Source organism: Balaenoptera physalus (assembly GCF_965194825.1).
Source record: "Balaenoptera physalus genome assembly, chromosome: 1".
Taxonomy (NCBI): Eukaryota; Metazoa; Chordata; class Mammalia; order Artiodactyla; family Balaenopteridae; genus Balaenoptera; species Balaenoptera physalus.
Genome location: NC_138882.1, coordinates 135,618,884 through 135,637,486, shown reverse-complemented (window position 1 = coordinate 135,637,486; position 18,603 = coordinate 135,618,884). Strand labels below are relative to the sequence as shown.

The 18,603-nt window shown below is 34.4% G+C and overlaps 2 protein-coding genes across 8 annotated transcripts in view; one reads left to right on the top strand and one right to left on the bottom strand.

The window, feature by feature from the left end:
• The window catches only part of SRSF11 (serine and arginine rich splicing factor 11), a 45,955-nt gene extending 36,850 nt beyond the window's left edge, over nt 1–9,105 (top strand). For 2 of the 5 annotated variants that reach the window (XM_082420549.1, XM_082420550.1), the window contains exons 10-13: nt 602–691; nt 6,976–7,092; nt 7,473–7,611; nt 7,717–9,105. In XM_082420549.1, coding sequence (XP_082276675.1) covers nt 602–691; nt 6,976–7,092; nt 7,473–7,611; nt 7,717–7,914 — 544 coding nt within the window. In that variant the 3' untranslated portion in view covers nt 7,915–9,105. The remainder of the gene's footprint in view (nt 1–601; nt 692–6,975; nt 7,093–7,472; nt 7,612–7,716) is intronic. The other 3 variants (XM_082420551.1, XM_082420553.1, XM_082420552.1) reach the window with 3 other exon arrangements.
• A 4,283-nt stretch (nt 9,106–13,388) lies between these two features.
• ANKRD13C (ankyrin repeat domain 13C) overlaps nt 13,389–18,603 on the bottom strand; it is an 82,119-nt gene continuing 76,904 nt past the window's right edge. For all 3 annotated transcript variants that reach the window (XM_082420503.1, XM_082420502.1, XM_082420504.1), the window contains one exon: nt 13,389–15,614. In XM_082420503.1, coding sequence (XP_082276629.1) covers nt 15,557–15,614 — 58 coding nt within the window. In that variant the 3' untranslated portion in view covers nt 13,389–15,556. The remainder of the gene's footprint in view (nt 15,615–18,603) is intronic.

Here is an 18,603-nt window from a genome sequence, read left to right as displayed (position 1 = left end):
GTAAACTTAGAAGAATCTGTAAAAAGACCTTAGAGTGGAGGCCTGGTTGTAGTAGCAGTCCATGTTGATGTTTTTTTTCTAAAAGCATTGAATAGCCCAGAATATATAGCAGCAGGGAAAAAGTAAGAAGGTTGGCTTCATCCATGAAGAGGTTACGTCGGGTGTGTGCTTTGAAAGAAGAACTTAAAATAGTGATGTGGTTTTGGCCTGTCAGTAGAGGATTTAGAGCCAGGGTCAGTTGGGAAACTGGTACTTAGCTGAGAAAAACAGAGTGTTGAAGAGCCTAGAGAAAATTATTTAAACTATTAGCGTTTATCGCCAGACATACTAAGAAACTGGCCACCATCCTTGTTTTCTTGCCACATAGTCTGCTTTGCTCTTGGAGAGAAGTATGTGGAATACCAGGAAAACAGGATTTTTAAAATTTGTTTACCACAAATATGCCACTTGAGTTACTATTTTTTTTAAGTTTGTATCAGAAAAACATAAAATTTAAGAATCAGATTAGATTTCACTGTACTTTTGTTTTTATTTGTAGTTTGATAGAAATATAAATTAGTTGAATCTTCTAATACATTCATAAATTGTTTTCATTTATTAGAGACAAAAAGAAAGAAGACAAAGAAAAGAAACGTTCCAAAACACCACCAAAAAGTTACAGCACAGCCAGACGTTCCAGAAGTGCAAGCAGGTAGGGTGGCATTATGAATTCTTGGCATTTTTTTACGCTTTCATTTTTTTAAGCTTTGTTTGCAAGACTATCAATAGGCTGTGAACATGAAATGTTTTCCAGTACATAGCTACATACTTCAGTGGTGAAGTTTTTTTAAAGGCAATTTGTGAAGAATAACCTAAAGTTCATTTTTCTTTTCACTTAATGTTTTATGGTGTAGAGTGTATTTAAAATAATGTGGGAATTCAGCAGAGGTCAGTTTTTATGTTTGCTATATGCATTTCACATCATAATTTGAATTGTTTGTGTGGGGTTTTTTCCCCTAAACATCTAAGTTTTAATGGCTAAAGTATACTGCATTATCACATTAAATTCATTTTATCATAGTAAGTTATATTTAAAATATCTACATGTTAATACTCAGAATAATTTTTTTCCCATACATAGTGGTTCATTGATAAAATAATTGGAGGCAATGCAAGTTCTGATTTGTGTCATTCTTAGAGTAGTAATTCTATCTTTAACCTGCTGTAGTGAAAATTCAGTGTTGCAAACTTTCTCAGAAAATACATTTTTCACACTTAACATGGAATTCATATGATAGTAGTAAGGGCTGGCCATACTTAATTCCATTTTCTTCCAATCTTTAGTTTTTTGTTTTGCATTTAACTTTTTATTTTTTTTTAAAATTTTTATTGGAGTATAGTTGATTTACAATGTTGTGTTAGTTTCAGGTGTACAGCAAAGTGAATCAGTTATACATATACACATATCCACTCTTTTTTTTTTAGGTTCTTTCCCCATATAGGCCATTACAGAGTACTGACTAGAGTTCCCTGTGCTATACAGTAGGTTCTTATTACTTATCTATTTTATATATAGTAGTGTGTATATGTCAGTCCCAGTAACATTTTCTTGACATTGTTCATTTTCCATTAAGCAAAAGTAAAGGGTCATTGTACTTTTTTTAAACAGTAAGGAAATAATTCTTCAAATGTTAGGACTCCTAGCATCACTAAGAACCCTTAAATCTTTTACCACAGACACAGGTGAGGCTTAGTTCTCTCAAAATTTAAAGCTGTTGAATTTCTCAGCAAATCATTTTCTTCCAGTCTTGTTTACACATTTTACTGCAGTGTTTGTTTTCTTAATCTTGATTAAATTCACTTAGGAGGTTCACATTATGTATAAATATTAACTCAAAATGGATAAAAGACTTAAAAGCCAAAACTAAAATCCTATTAGAAGAAAATATGCAAGTTAACTTTCATGACCTTGTGTTTGGCAGTGATTCCTTAGATATGACAAAAAGCATAAGCAACAAAAGAGAAATAGATAAGTTGGGGATAATGAAAACTAAAAACTTTTTATATTTCAAAGAACACTCAGAAGGTAAAGACAACTGTCAGAGTGCTAGAAAAATAATGTTTCCAATAATGGACTTGTATCTAGAATATATAAAAAACTGTTACAGCTCAATCTTAGAAAGAATGTAAACTTGTGCAGCTGCATTGGAAAACAGGTTGGCAATTCCTAAAGAAATTAAACAGAGTTTTTTGACACAGCAGTTTTGCTCCCAGTGATATGCCCAAGAGAAACAAAAACATGTCTGCACAAAAACTTGTACATGGATATTCTTGGCAACATTATTCAAAACCAAAAAGTCAACCCAAATATCCACTAACATGTGTAAACAAAGTTGTACATTCCATACAATAGATTATTATTCAGCAGTAAAAGGGAACCAAAGTACTGATACATGCTACAATATGCATGAGCCTTGAAAACATGCCAGATGAAAGAAGCTAGACACAAAAGACTACATATTGTATGATTTCATTCATATGAAATGTCCAGAATGGATAAATCTATAACGACAAAGTAGATTAGTGGTTGGAGTGTGATAGCTAAAGGATATGGGGTTTCTTTTCAAGGTGCTGAATATTTTCTTTAAAAAGATATATATAAATATATAAAAAAAGAAAGTTAAACTAGATATAAGTGCTCAAGGAAATGCCAGAGTAGGTCTGAATATCTATGGCATATTCTATATGTTTTTATTGTTTGCCACTGTACTACAGTCTATCATAGGGAACAGAAATACAATATAAAAAACATCTTTTCCATCTAAGGAATTTGGAATATTAGTTACACAAAGCAGTACAAGAAAGTGTAAGGTATACAACCCTGACAAACTTAAATATTTGATGAAGGGAAAGTTCTGTGTAATGCTTCCAGGACGGGTCACAGATGACTTGTAAGGTGGTTTTTGTTATTTAAAGCTTAATTTGGAAGCTGAAATGAAGACAACTGAAAGTATAGGGCTTTATTTAGTTTTTTGATTATTTTGTTTGTGCCTAAATCATATAATGGTCATCTTCCAAGTCCTATAACTTTTTTTAATTTAATTAATTTTTAAAAATTTTGTATACAATTTTTTTTTTAATTTTTTATTTATTTTATTTATTTATTTATGGCTGTGTTGGGTCTTTCATTTCTTTGCGAGGGCTTTCTCCAGTTGCGGCAAGTGGGGGCCACTCTTCATCGCGGTGCGTGGGCCTCTCACTATCGCGGCCTCTCTTGTTGCGGACCACAGGCTCCAGATGCGCAGGCTCAGTAATTGTGGCTCACGGGCCTAGTTGCTCCGCAGCATGTGGGATCTTCCCAGACCAGGGCTCGAACCCGTGTCCCCTGCATTGGCAGGCAGACTCTCAACCACTGCGCCACCAGGGAAGCCCTGTATACAATTTTTAAAGGTCACTATCCCCTTACAGTTATTACAAAATATTGACTATATTCCCCATTTTGTACAGTACATACTTGAGCCTGTCTTACACCCAATAGTTTGCTGTCATTAGGTGGGATTTGTTTTTTTGTGTTTTTTTTTTTAAGTTTAGTTGCTGTACAGTATAGCGATTCACAATTTTTAAACATTATGCTCCATTTATAGTTATTATAAAACATTGGCTATATTCCCTGTGTTGTACAGTGTATCCCTATAGCTTATTTTATACCTAATAGTTCGTGCCTCTTAATCCTCTACCCATATATTGCCCCCTGCCTTCCCTCTTCCCACTGGTAACCTCTAGTTTGTTCTCTATATCTGTGAGTCGGCTTCTTTTTTGTTATATTCACTAGTTGTATTTGTTAGATCCATGTATAAATTATGTCATACATTATTTGTCTTTCTCTGTCTGACTTTTTTCTTTTTTTTTTAGCATCTTTATTGGAGTATAATTGCTTTACAGTGGTGTGTTAGTTTCTGCTTTATAACAAAGTGAATCAGTTATACATATATCCCCATATCTCTTCCCTCTTGCATCTCCCTCCCTCCCACCCTCCCTATCCCACCCCTCTAGATGGTCACAAAGCACCATGCTGATCTCCCTGTGCTATGTGGCTGCTTCCCACTAGCTATCTATTTTACGTTTGGTAGTGTATATATGTCCGTGCCACTCTCTCACTTTGTCCCAGCTTACCCTTCCCCCTCCCCATATCCTCAGGTCCATTCTCTAGTAGGTCTGCATCTTTATTCCCATCTTGCCCCTAGGTTCTTCATGACCATTTCTTTTTTTTTTTTTTTTTGGTTCCATATATATGTGTTAGCATACGGTATTTGTTTTTCTCTTTCTGACTTACTTCACTCTGTATGACAGTCTCTAGGTCCATCCACCTCACTACAAATAACTCAGTTTCGTTCCTTTTTATGGCTGAGCGATATTCCATTGTGTATATGTGCCACATCTTCTTTATCCATTCATCTGTCGATGGACACTTAGGTTGCTTCCATGTCCTGGCTATTGTTAATAGAGCTGCAATGAACATTGTGGTACATGACTCTTTTTGAATTACGGTTTTCTCTGGGTATATGCCCAGTAGTGGGATTGCTGGGTCATATGGTAGTTCTATTTTTAGTTTTTTAAGGAACCTCCATACTGTTCTCCATAGTGGCTGTATCAATTTACATTCCCACCAGCAGTGCAAGAGGGTTCCCTTTTCTCCACACCCTCTCCAGCATTTATTGTTCGTGGATTTTTTGATGATGGCCTTTCTGACCGGTGTGAGATGATATCTCATTGTAGTTTTGATTTGCATTTCTCTAATGATTAATGATGTTGAGCATTCTTTCATGTGTTTGTTGGCAATCTGTATATCTTCTTTGGAGAAATGTCTATTTAGATCTTCTGCCCATTTTTGGATTGGGTTGTTAGGTTTTTTTGATATTGAGCTGCATGAGTTGCTTGTATGTTTTGGAGATTAATCCTTTGTCTGTGTGACTTATTTCACTTAGCTTAAATGCCCTCCATGTCCATCCATGTTGCTGCAAATGACAAAATTTCATTCTTTTTTATAGCTTACTAATATTCTGTTGTATAGATACAGCACATTTTCTTTATCCATTCTTCTGTTGATGAACACTTAACATAGCTTCCATATCTTGGCAATTGTTAAAAAATGCTGCTGTGAACGTTGGGGTGCATGTATCTTTTCGAAATTGTGTGGGGTTTGGTTTGTTTGTGGGTTTGTTTTTTTCTTTTGTTTTTTTGTGGTTTTTTTTTTTTTTGGACATGTACCCAGGAGTGGAATTTGGGTCATATGGTAGTTCCATTTTTAGTTTTTTGAGAAACCTCCATACTGTTTTCCACAGTGGCTGCACCAGTTTACATTTCCACCAACAGTGTAGGAGGGTTCCCTTTTCTCCACACGCTCTCCAGCATTTATTATTTTTAGACCTTTTGATGATGGCCATTCTGACCAGTATGAGGTGACAGATACTTCAGTTGTAGTTTTGATTTGCATTTCTCCATTGACTAGTGATGCTGAGCATCCTTTCATGTGTTTGTTGGCCATCTGTGTGTATTCTTTGGAGAAATGTCTGTTTAGGTCTTCTGCCCATTTTTTTGATTGGGTTGTTTTTTTGATATTGAGCTGTTTGTATATTTTGGAGATTAATCCCTTGTCAGTCTCATTGTTTGGAAGTATTTTCTCCTATAGGTTGTCTTTTTGTTTTGTTTATGGTTTCCTTTGCTATGCAAAAGCTTTTAAGTTTAATTAGGTCCCATTAGTTCATTTTTGCTTTTATTTCCTTTACTTTAGGAGATGGATCCCAAAAAATATTGCTGTGATTTATGTCAAAGCGTGTTCTACTTTTCCTGTAGTTTTATAGTATCTGGTCTTATATTTAGGTCTTTAACCCATTTCAAGTTTATTTTTGGATAGGGTGTTAGAGAATGTTCTAATGTCCCTCTTTTGCATGTAGCTGTCCAGTTTTCCCAGCACCACTTACTGAAGAGACTGTCTTTACTCCATTGTATATCTTGCCTCCTTTGTCATAGATTAATTGACCATAAGTGTGTGGGTTTATTTCTGGACTCTCTGTTCTGTTCCATTGATCTGTGTGTCTGTTTTCGTGCCAGTACCATACAGTTTTGATTACTGTAGCTTGGTAGTACAGTCTGAAGACATGGAGTATGATTCCTCCAGCTCTGTTTTTCTTTATCAAGATTGTTTGGCTATTTGGGGTCTTTTGTGTTTCCATACAAATTTTAAAATTATTTGTTCTAGTTCTGCGAAATGCCATTGGTATTTTGATAAAGATTGCGTTGAATCTGTAGATTGCTTTGGGTAATATGGTCATTTTAATAATATTGATTCTTCCAGTCCAAGAACAGGGCAGAACTTTCCATCTGTTTGTGTTGTAGAAGCAGAATTTTTTTTAAGTCAAAATTTAAAGAGAGAGGCGAGGTACATCTTAAAAAGCTAATTGCTCAAAGCAGGGTGTGAATTGGGCATGGTTTGCTAGACAACAGGAAGTCAGTTTGATCTGTGTTACCACTAACTCTAGTTCTCTGAATTTTACCTAATGATTTAGAAGTAATTTTGAATTTTATTAGCAACTGCCTTCCATAACACAGCATATTATCCTATACATGTTCTGGCCACTGAATGAATCTAAAACTGATTCCATAGATAATAATTTACTTAAGACTGTTTTTCCTTGAGTTAGAACTTTTGTTAATCAGTTTTTCCACAAGTTTAACATTTCTTATGTTTTGATGACATAATGTCTTTAAGACGTATTGCTAGAAATTAGAGTTTTCTTGAGGGCATTAAAGGAAAGGCACATAGTTTGCAAAAAAGAATTGCAGTTTTTTTAGTATTCATTTGCTTCTTAGGCTCAAAACAGTATTTGAAAATAGGTCTTTCGTTGTCAGAATTCTGTTTCTAGTGGAGCTCCATCATAGACACATCTGCTATGATGTGTCTGCAGTTTTTGGATAATACTGTATTTTAAAGTCTAGTTTGCACATTTGTGGTTCTAGAGAGAGACGACGACGAAGAAGCAGAAGTGGCACAAGATCTCCTAAAAAGCCTAGGTCTCCCAAAAGAAAATTGTCTCGCTCACCATCCCCTAGGAGGTAAGAATATTAATCTTTTATTAAATCTGTCCTGTTTTTCAGGAACTGTCCTAGAGTTTTTCTTCCTTTTCAGGAATTAAAATGCTTAAGAATGTGCTGATATATTCTCTTCATGACTTGAGACTGTGTTATAATAAACACTGTTTAGGATTGGGCATTTTAGACCTGTAATCACGTTATAGTCTTCTCCCCTATATTACTGATATACAGCTTGTATCGAGTGACTTGAAATTGGATCTTTGCTGTCCTCTTTATGGCAAGTGAACGTGGGTCAAGTTTGCCATCTAAAACAAGTTTAAACTTATTCCTATTTAATTAATGGTGAAAGTTCTTGAGCAGTTCGTTTCAAGCATCTTGTCAGCATTTTACTGTCATCCTAGACATAAAAAGGAGAAGAAGAAAGATAAAGACAAAGAAAGAAGCAGAGATGAAAGAGAACGATCCACAAGCAAGAAGAAGAAAAGTAAAGATAAGGAAAAGGAACGGGAAAGAAAATCAGAGAGTGATAAAGATGTAAAAGTATGTTTACAAACTAATTTATTTTGGTGTTTTGGGTGTTGCTGGTACTTTAAAGCAGTGATATTCCTGTGAAGACGTTTACTGTTATTATTCTCCTTGGCAAAGCAGGTTACACGGGACTACGATGAAGAGGAGCAGGGGTATGACAGCGAGAAAGAGAAGAAAGAGGAGAAGAAACCGACAGAGCCAGCTTCTCCTAAAGCAAAAGAATGTTCTGTGGAAAAGGGAACTGGTGATTCACTACGAGAATCCAAAGTGAATGGCGATGATCATCATGAAGAAGACATGGATATGAGTGACTGAATATTGCCTCTGTGGGAATCCACCTGTATACATGCATCAGTGTCATTCCTCTGTGTGATTTCTTAATGCTGTATTTGTTCATCTCAAATCTAGATGTATACAGCTCTGAGTCATAAATGGTTATAAAGCTCTTGATGTTGATATTAGTTATTTACATCCAAAAGCTTTTACAAAAATGATACATGGGTAACCAGTTCTTGACAGGTTGAAATCTGATTGAGTAAACAAGCAGTTTTACTATTCTGGTGCTGCTTCATAACAAAAATGAAAAGCTGCATGCATCTACAGCAGGCATGGATTGTTTATGTTGTATGATCTCCTTTATTAAGTTCACTTATAGTATTTCTAGAATTTGATTCATTGCTATAATAGAGCCATGTAGGGAATGCACTGATTGCATGTTAATTGTGGCAGGAATATCCTAAATGTCATTCAAATCCTCCAACATGATGGATCTACTTATGGTCTTGTTTGTTGACATGACAAATTAACATTCTTATAGTTACATCTGGAAATGAGCATTTGAAATAGATAATCCTTTAAGCCTTGTGGCTAAATTTTTGTGGCTTTTGTTTAACTTTGAAAGGTTATATATGCACTAACCTTTTTTGATGGCTATAATTAGGCTTTAAGTACAGAAACGATTTCAAATGAAACTGTCTTTGGCAGTAAGTAAATAGCATATTTTGAAGTAGAGTTGTATACTTTTTCATAAGGTGTTTGGGAATTTTTTTTCCTAAAATAATTTATTGAACATCTACATCAGTGAAAGTTATCTGCCTATCCTGAAGTCCATCTGTAAAAGAAAGTTATCTCTTGTCCTGATTTTCAGTTGTCCACTCTTTTATTAATTTGTTTTAATCTCATTGTTGGAAAAGGGGGATAGTGCATTTTAAATTGACCTTCATATGCTTTTAAAAATAAGACAAATCTACTTGATAATGTACTTTTTATTTGATCTCAAGTTGTATAAAACCAATAAATTTTGTGTTACTGTTACTGCAGTAGTAATCTTATGCACACAGTGATTCCATGTTAAATGCAAAGTAGTTAGGCAACTGTTTTCTTACAGGAGTTTCCAAGCTTCACTTTTGTGCAGTAAAAACAAAAGTAGGCTACAGTCTGTGCCATGTTGATGTACAGTTTCTGAAATTGTTTTACAAGACTTTGATAATAAAACCCTTAAACTTATGTTTATGTTCCTGTAAAACCGTATTTGTATTTATTTACGTTGTTGAATGTATGGCATTTACCTCATTCATTTTACATATCAAGTTCTTTTTCCTTTCAGTCCACATATTTTAATATAGTAGTAAGATGGAATCCATCACTGTAGTGATTAGTTGCCATTAGAATTGTCAAAATTAGTTTAATTTCTATCTAAACCAGTCTTTTTCTAAGTGTAATTTTCTTTCTTATATTTTGGGTGTAGGACTTGGGTTGAGTAAAGCAATGAACTTTAGGATAAACAAATGATCCCACCTATATCTAGTAAATTTATATTTTTGGTGAATATAAACATACTTTTCTGGAATAGTATAGAAACTCAATGGTATGTATCTACTGTACAATACTAAATAGTATATTTATTCATTTATGAAATGAGTAGTGTTTGAGTGGCTGGGATTAAGGGGAAAATGAGACTTGGAATTGTAGCTTTTATCCAAATTGGAGTATAATTTTTTTTTTTAACTTTTAAAATTGAAATGCCGTATAGATAAGCCAGCATTGTTTTTACAGTTTGTAGTAACTTTTTAAAGATTTTATGGAAGGGAATTTTGTCTGTAGTGAGTAAGATATTCTAGTAATGGTCCTAAAAATCACTGCATTTTTAAACACGAAGTTGAACTCAAATGACATTCTTTAAACTTACAAAAAATTTTAGTAGAAAAACATTTAAAGATTGAACTATATGATATTGTCGGTTTTGTAAGTCAAAAACAAGTAAAATATTGGCAGTTTCACTTGGTTAAGCCTAATACTACTCAAATTTTATTCCCTCACTTGTAGTCTTTGAATATATAGTATGCTAATTTCTCAAAAGGGATTAAGAAATTTTGGGCTTTAAAATAGTACCACTAACTTAAGATGCTGTCGTGAAGGGAGTCTATACTTAGGTCATTTTTCAGTGAACATTTATGCACAAAGGTAGGGTTGCACGGGACACAAGCCTTTAACACATAACCAGTCGAAATTAAGTGAACACTGCCTCCACACTGAATTTTGTTCTGTACTTGGTAGTGAAAATGATTAAAAAATAAAAGTGGTTTTGTTAGAAAAATGTTTGTGCTATTTATTTGCTTAAATTCTTCATGAGTGAATGAGGTGTAGTAGCTATTTAAGAGCCTAGTCATGAATTTTAGCTTCATTTACAGCTGGGTAGACCTGTGAGAGACCTGTGTTTCCTACCTTCATTTTCCTATCTGTAAAATGGGAGTGATATCTACCTTGTAAAGTAGTTGGTAGAAAAAAATGTAGCCCTGTGTGCCTGGGTCAGTAAATGGTACCTGCTATTTAATTATGGAGCTTTTCAGAACTATGAAAATTTAGTTTGGGGTAACGTTTTAGCAAAAGCACTAAAATTGCATGCAGATGTGGCTATGTTTCCCTTTACAGTTTTGTGAATATAGGTTTTGGATAATAAGCTCCCTGGTAGTGATTCTATGTGGAAGGTAGAAGAATATTAGTTACTTAGGGAAGAAAGACAAACTGGGCTTCTACTAGAACAGTGAAAACTAATTTTACATTCACCTTGGAGTTGCATCTTAAAACTGATGTTCTGCTCTCAGTGTCATATAGCCTGTACAAGCCTACTTTTCCTCTGGCAAAACAATACCACTTTCTTCACTTGGGCACCAGATTAAGTGGTCTATGCTGTTTGAAGATTGATAGACATCTTTTAAACTGGAATTGAGATTTCTGTTCCTTTTGTCTCAAATCTAGCTGGTGCATTTCACTCCTGTCCTATCTAAAATATTTTCTCTAATCAAGCACATGTAGTTGTGTTTAAATATGGAAACTCTACTGATACTTTTAAAGAGCATCAGAATATGTTACTAAGGGTTTATTAGCAGAGGTAGTTTTTAAATGAGACTAATTCTGGAGTTGTTGATTTTGAGTCTGTTTTACTTAGTTTTATTTTCCCATTTTCATTTTATAATATCAAAGTATATGTAAAATTCATTTAGACATTCTTTAGCAAAACGTGTGAACCATGCTAATTCTTTGCTAGTGGGAATATTCTTAAGAATATACTTAAAGGTTATAGTAGGCGTTAAATATCAAGTCTCGGAAGACAAGCATCCTGTAGGTTAGCATCATGTAATTTTGTTCTTATCGATCAGTCAGCATTCAATCCAGGGAGCCGAACGACCCAAAAAAATTTGTTGATGGATTTTTGACCTTAATTGTGGGAGCTGGTTTAGTAGTCTCAAAGTTGTCTATGCTGTGCATCTGATGCTGGAGACTAAAGCCCACAGGCAGTCAAGAAAAGAAGGATAGTTGAGAGGGGTAAGAAGAAGTTGGAACCCACAAGAATGGGCTGAAACTGCAAGACCAAGCAGATAAGCCACAACGTGTATGAACTACATAATTTCTGCTTCACTTCTTCAAAATTCCTAACACTACCTATATTCATTACTTAAAACATCCCCGCCAGTCACTGTCAGCCTTCTTCAGTGACCAAGAATTCTGTGGGAGGTACAAGTGCGTCTTATTTTTGTGTTTTATATTACACAAATTTTCTGCGTTAGGCTAATTAATCATTTTCACCTGCAAAACACGAGCAAATTCAGGAATGATTGCCAAATACCTTTCTTTAAAACCCTTAGGGGCTTCCCTGGTGGCGCAGTGGTTGAGAATCTGCCTGCTAATGCGGGGGACACGGGTTCCGGCCCTGGTCTGGGAAGATCCCACATGCCGCGGAGCAACTAGGCCCGTGAACCACAACTGCTGAGCCTGCGCGCCTGGAGCCTGTGCTCCGCAACAAGAGAGGCCGCGGTAGTGAGGCCCGCGCACCGCGATGAAGAGTGGCCCCCGCTTGCCGCAACTAGAGAAAGCCCTCCCACAGAAACGAAGACCCAACACAACCATAAATAAATAAATAAATAAATAAATAGAATACCATGGCCAAAAATTAGTAAAAACAAACAAAAAAAAAAACACTAAAGAAAAAAAAAAACCCTTAGGAAATTTGCTTCAGTTTTTTTAGGTGCTGTGGCAAAAGGAAAATTCTGATTCCATGTACCATATGTGCCATTATGGCCAGAAGTACTATTCCTAAAATGAGCTCTAACAGTTTTTTTTAAAGTTCATCACTAGGTAGTACTACAAGGATGATCACATGATCTAAAAAGTGTGCTATTGAGATGACATTTTTAGATGGCATTCTAAGATACTATTGGCCCAGATTTCTGATATAAAATGCTTTACAAAAGCAGTTTTTGCTAATTCATAATATACAAATGATGGGCTTTTACCGAATTTAGTTTTAATGTCTTTACAAGTGATTTAATACCTCCTGTCCATTTATCTAAGTTTCACTGTCAGTTGTCTTTGAAAGTTCCCAAGTATAGCAACTTTGGTAAGGATACATTTTGTTAATTTTGGAAAACACAGTTAAGACCTTTTGCTGGAGTTAAGCACAGGCATAGTGTGTCCATACTAAGTAATTTGCTCAATTTCAGAGGCTAGCATACTACAAGTAGGACTTTGAATTCACCCCTTTTTTTACAACTTTTTCTCAAACATATTGTGACAAAAGTTAACAGCAAAAGGAACTCAGGATTTTCTTAATTCAGTATTTTCTTTAGTCCTTTTGTGGCCTCGAAACAAGCTCTTTGTCTGCTTTAGGCTTAGTGAAAACTAGGGAGAAATTTCACTTAAGCACTCATTATTCACCACCCTTCCCCAAGATGTGAATGATAAGCTGTGCATGAATAACAAACACTATGAAAACATATTTTTATTAGTGTGAGTGGGGCTCAATACCAGTTCTAAGCAGGAGAAAAACTGAATAGTTTCTCAGCTTCTGTTGGCTATCAGCTTCTCTGAAATGTGTTCATGTCTAGACAATTGTATGTAGCTATACTCACAATAATAAGAGCATCAGCTTTATGCCTCCCTTTTTATGAAGCTTGATAATTTTCTGTACATGAATGTCTAGACAGGCAAACTGTCTCTAGGGAATTTTCTTAAAGATAAGAATCCCATATTCTTTTGAAAGCATACTGGTGGCAGGATATAATGAACATTTCTAAACGGCCATTTAAGGTAACCATTTTATAGCCCCCCAATTTTAAACAATTTTTTCAGTCACAAATGGAAGGCAAAGAGAATTTTATGAACCTACATTACAAAATCTAGATTACCATGTAAGAGTATCAAAATATATAGCGTTTTTATCTACTTACTTGAAACACGGCATATAGCTTCATTCATTAGCTGTATTAAAAGGCACATTTTGAAAAGTCTAATACTGTGAAAAGTTTATTTGCATTAAATAACTCCTATTTTTACCATCATAAGAGATACTGACATTTGCTTGTCCTTTGTGATCAGATAAAAGACATTTTGGAATGGATAATCTCTACTATTCTTTATGAAAGAAAAAGTTAAAAACAAAATTCAAGTGCAAAAGTTTTCAGTAGTCTTCCTACCTCCAGTGTACCCCAGCAAAACAGTCATAGCTTTTAGGAAATTGATAAATCCCAAGCTGCAATTTACCATGTTTTTTCCCCACTGAATTACAAAAAGAGTCTGCAGTATATTCCTGAAAGTATACCATATTCCCACAAAGCAAGGGAGCCTAAAATCAACAGTGATCATTGCCTTTCAGTATCTCAAACCTCATATAATCATTGACAGGATAATAGAATCTCTAAGTCCAACAAACATTCCCAAAATAATAGGGATCAACTTCTATTTAATAAAACTAGTCTTGGTTTACCCACCCTTTCCACAAAATTCAACAGACCCACGTAAGGTAGAAACTGGTCTTTGAATTTTTAACTATGATTATTTTTCTTCATTATAAAATGTATTTAATAAAATGTCAACATATGCAATGTAGTATGTACCAGCATGGAAGATGCAGCTTTAAAGATGTTTATTACAAAATTTTTCTTATAGTTGATGCTTCGAATTTTTAAGTCATCTCTTCAATAAAGGTCTCTAAACATTCAAATTATTTAAAATCCTGAAAAAAGTTACTGGTCACTCTAAAAAACTTGACAGATGCATTCTGACACATTTTTCAAGATACATTTAAAAAACATTTCTTTAGCTAAGCTCTTTAATACAACATAACATTTTATGACTGTTATACATTATTCTCCCTAATTTATTGTCATTCTTGGACCTTCAAACCATCTTGGAATAAGTATGAAAAATTTTATGTGCAAAAATGAATAATGCATGATTTTAACACTTTGGAGATAATTAAAATCAATAAATATTTTCTTGTGACTTACTTAAAAAAATAAACAGTAGGAATTGTCAATCTTGTGTATGTTTCTGGAATTTAACTTGTAACAAATATATTCTATTAGCATATAAAATGTTTTTACCTTATTTTGAAAGCATTAAATATGTAGGGATGCCCAAAGTATGTGGATTGTTTTTAAAACTGACACAAATGCATCCATATTCCACTAAAAACAAAATAATCAGAATGATGTGCACTTATTAGGAAGCAAGTTTAAAAATTTGGAATTTTTTTAAAGTGCTCAGATTTGGAAGAAGAATATCTTTAAGCATGCTTATCATGAACACAAAAAGGACTTTTAAACTCAAGTTTAGAAAAAAAAAAGTTTCTATGAAAGGAAGATTATTAACAAACATTTTCCATTGAAGAAAGAATTCAGGTAAAAACAAATAGCACCACAATGAATTGCACTAAGGTGCTAAAGGAGGTACCTTATTCCCTGCAGAGAGAATGCTCCTTCTGAAGTGTATTGCAACATATAAATGCAATTGTTTAATGGTTACCATTTGGTTCATTCAGCTACAGAAAACTGCATTCCTTCTAGTTCATTATATTGAACAAACATTCAAATTACTGTACTATACATAATGTTACATACTTTACATTTTATGAAAACAAAGCTTGAAGGAATATTTATAAAGGTCACCTTGAATATAAGATGACAAGTTTAAAAGGGCTTCATATCTCTTAAGACATTTAATTTATGTTAATGGTCCAGGAGTGTTTTAGATATAGATATAGATATATTTATATGCATATATATTTCAACAAGAAGTGTAAAAATTTTTAAAAACAAATCACAGCACTCATAGCTGTTTTACATAAGAAGGACTTGGGGTCATTAAGGTGTCAAACTATTACACTTATAATATGTATATTTTTAAAAAGACTGAAAATGGCACATCAGGAGACTTGCTGGAATTCTTATTAGAGGCCCATTTCATTATATCATATCACTGATGTGTCGATCCAACATAATTCCCTTTTCTTCGATGAAAACATTTGTCCCTTCCATTTGAATTCACTTCTGGGGTCTCTGCATTCTCTAGCTTTCCTTGGTTGAATGGCATCATTTTCTGTGTCAGTTAAAGATCAGGAAAACGGCTTGGGTCTTCCTTGTAGTCTTCAGGTATGGTAAAGATAGAACCATCAAATTCATCATATCGAAACTCCTGAAAAGTCACAGTGGCTGTGATCGTAGGAAACACGGGTATATCTAGAGAGGACAATCAATGATAACACTGTAAAATGAAATGGTAACCTATTTATAGACGATGAAATACTATTAGAGATATCTATACTCCTTAAAATGTAAAAAAGTGTTATTCAAGGACCAGACAAATCCTAATACACGTCTAATATTGAGTATGTGTGTTTGCAGGAAGAGTTTGGCTACTTGTGAGGAGAGAAAGACACCAAGGCATCAAGAATTACATCAAAAACTCAAGGTCCCACTGCTTCCCAGTCTTAGCACTATGATGGCAGATTCCACTAGACTATTTTTTCTTGGGGCAAAGGGATGGCTACATTTGTACTTTTTGCATTCTGATATCTTTTCTTCAGATTGTAGTGTATATACTCTGAATCTGAGCTGATTTTTTTTTTCATTTAATACAAATGAAATACATTCATCCTTTTTTGTTTTAAAACACTATAAAACAATCCATCACTTAAATATATGGGATAAAAATAATCTCATCAGAATTGGAGTAATATCATACCACCACAGCCTAATATTCTTCTAAATAAAATACATTTCTAGCTGAAATTATGAGTGAAATCTGACATCAAAAATGGCCAAATACTTTAATCACTCTGCAGTTTTATTCCTAATATGATTTATTGGAAAGAACACAAATTATAAAACCTGGATTCTGATTCCTACACGTCATTTAATTTATGAGACTCAAGGATTTCGTCTACAAAATAAACTCTAAAGGTTCCTTAAAACTCTGAAATGATTCTGTGAAAGCTAAGTTGAATGTCTGCCTAGAATAAAGGCATACCATAAACTAAGGCTGACTGTTACAAGCCGAGTATTCTATTGCAGAAAGTAATATTCTCATTTAAAATAAAAAAAAAAACTTAAAGAAATCAACATAAGGATTACAGAGTTTCCAGTTATTTCTGGTGGAAAAGATCATTCATTTGTGCTTATTAAGTAAAGATGCTGTTCTAATTCAGAGGTCAGCGAACTAAGGCCTGTTGCCTGGCCTTTTTTTTAAGGCCTGTGGGCTAAGAAAAAATTTTACATAATTTATAGTAGTTTTTTAAAAAAACACAAAGAATAATGTTTCATGCAGATAAAATTACATGAAATTCAAACTTCACTGTCCATAGTAAAGTTTTATTGGAACATGTGGTTTACTTATTGTCTATGGCTGTTTTCATTCTCCAACAACAGTTGAATAGTTGTGACAGAAACCATATGGCCTGTAAAGTCTAAAATATTTACTATCTTTCAGAAAGAGTTTGATGACCTTGATGACCCTTGTTCTAGGCATTGGATATACACCAGGAAACAGTAGAAAACAAATCATGCATTTATGGAGATTACATTCTGGTTGGGAGATACAAACCACAAATAGGTAAAAAATAATTGTGACTAAGTATGTAGGCAAAAATAAAGCAAGTAGGGGGATAGGGAGTTTCAGTGTTGAGGGTAAGAGCTCTTGATTAGGGTTCAAAGGAAAACCTCAATAAAGTGACCTTTCAGCAAACACCTGAGATAAGAACAAACTACACAGTTGCCTAGAGGAAGAAAATTCCAGGTAGAGGGAATAAGTAAAAAAGCCCTAAAATGAAAGTGTATGGTTTATTCTGGGAACAGCTAGGAGATCAGTGTGGCTACAGCCAAATGAGTACGGGAAAGATCAGCAGAAGATGAGGTTTGAGAAGAAATAGGCAGCCAGATCAAGCGGGGTTTAGGTCAAGAAAAAGTCTTTGGCTTTTACTCTGGATGAGATGGAAAGCCAGTGGATGGTTGTGAGCATGGTAGTAACATGTTCTGGCTTAAGTTTAGGCAGATGTAATGAGAATATAATGTAGGGTGACAAAAGTAATAGGAGGGATGTGCTCTAGAAGGGGCAGTCAGAGAGGCAGAGAAGATCAAGAGAGAGAACTCTATCAAAGAAGTGCGAGGAAATCTGAAGAGAAACTACCAGCTTTCACTGGGACAAGGACTCCACAGAAAGAATGAAATCTTGGAGAGATTAAGTCAGATAACAGAAAAGTGTCCAGTAGACTTAACGATGTGAACATCAATAATAAACACAGAGTGGAAGAGATGAAGAGAATCTGCACCGAGCAGCTGGGTTGTTTCTAGCTTGAGGCTATTACAAACTTATTTTTGTATACAGGTTTTTGTGTGAACATATCTATTTTTCGGCGATAAATGCCTAGGAATGCAACTGACTGATCACATGGAAGTTGGGTGGTTAGTTGTTTGTTTTTTTTTTTTAAGAAACGGCTAAAACGTTTTCCAGGGTGGCTGTACCATGTTACATAACCACCAGCAATGTATGAGCAATCCCGTTTTTCCACATCTGCACAAACATTTGGAGTTGTCACCATGTTTTATTTTAGCCATTCTGTTAGGTGCATGTAATGATATCTCACTGTGGTTTTAATTTGCACTTCCCTAACGGCTAATGATTCTCAGCACTGTTTTTGTGCTTATTTTCCATTTATATATCCTCTCTGGTGAAATGTCTTTTTGTGTCTTTTGCTCTTTTGTAACTGGCTTGTTTATTTTATTACTGATGAGTTTTAAGCATTCTTGTGTTTTTTTACTCTTAACTGGGTCTTTCACAGAGCAGAGTTTTTTTACTTTTGAAGAAGTCCGATTCATTGATTTTTTTTCTTTTATGGGTCATGCTGTGGTGTGAAGTCTAAGAACTCTTTGCTTAAACCCAGATCCCTAAGAATTTCTTCTAAGTTTATTTCCTAAGTTTTATTGTTTTATTTTACGTTTAAATTTAAGTCCATGATTCATTTTCAGTTAATTTTTGTATACGCTGTAGGATTAAGGTGGAGTTTCATTTTTTTTGCCTTTGCATTGTCTAATTGCTCCAGTATCATTTGTTGAAAAGGCTATCTTTCCTCCACTGAACTACTTTTGTACCTTTATCAAAAATCAGTTGAGCATATTTATAAGGATCTATGTTTGGATTCTCTTTTCTTATGTTGACTTATATGTTTATATC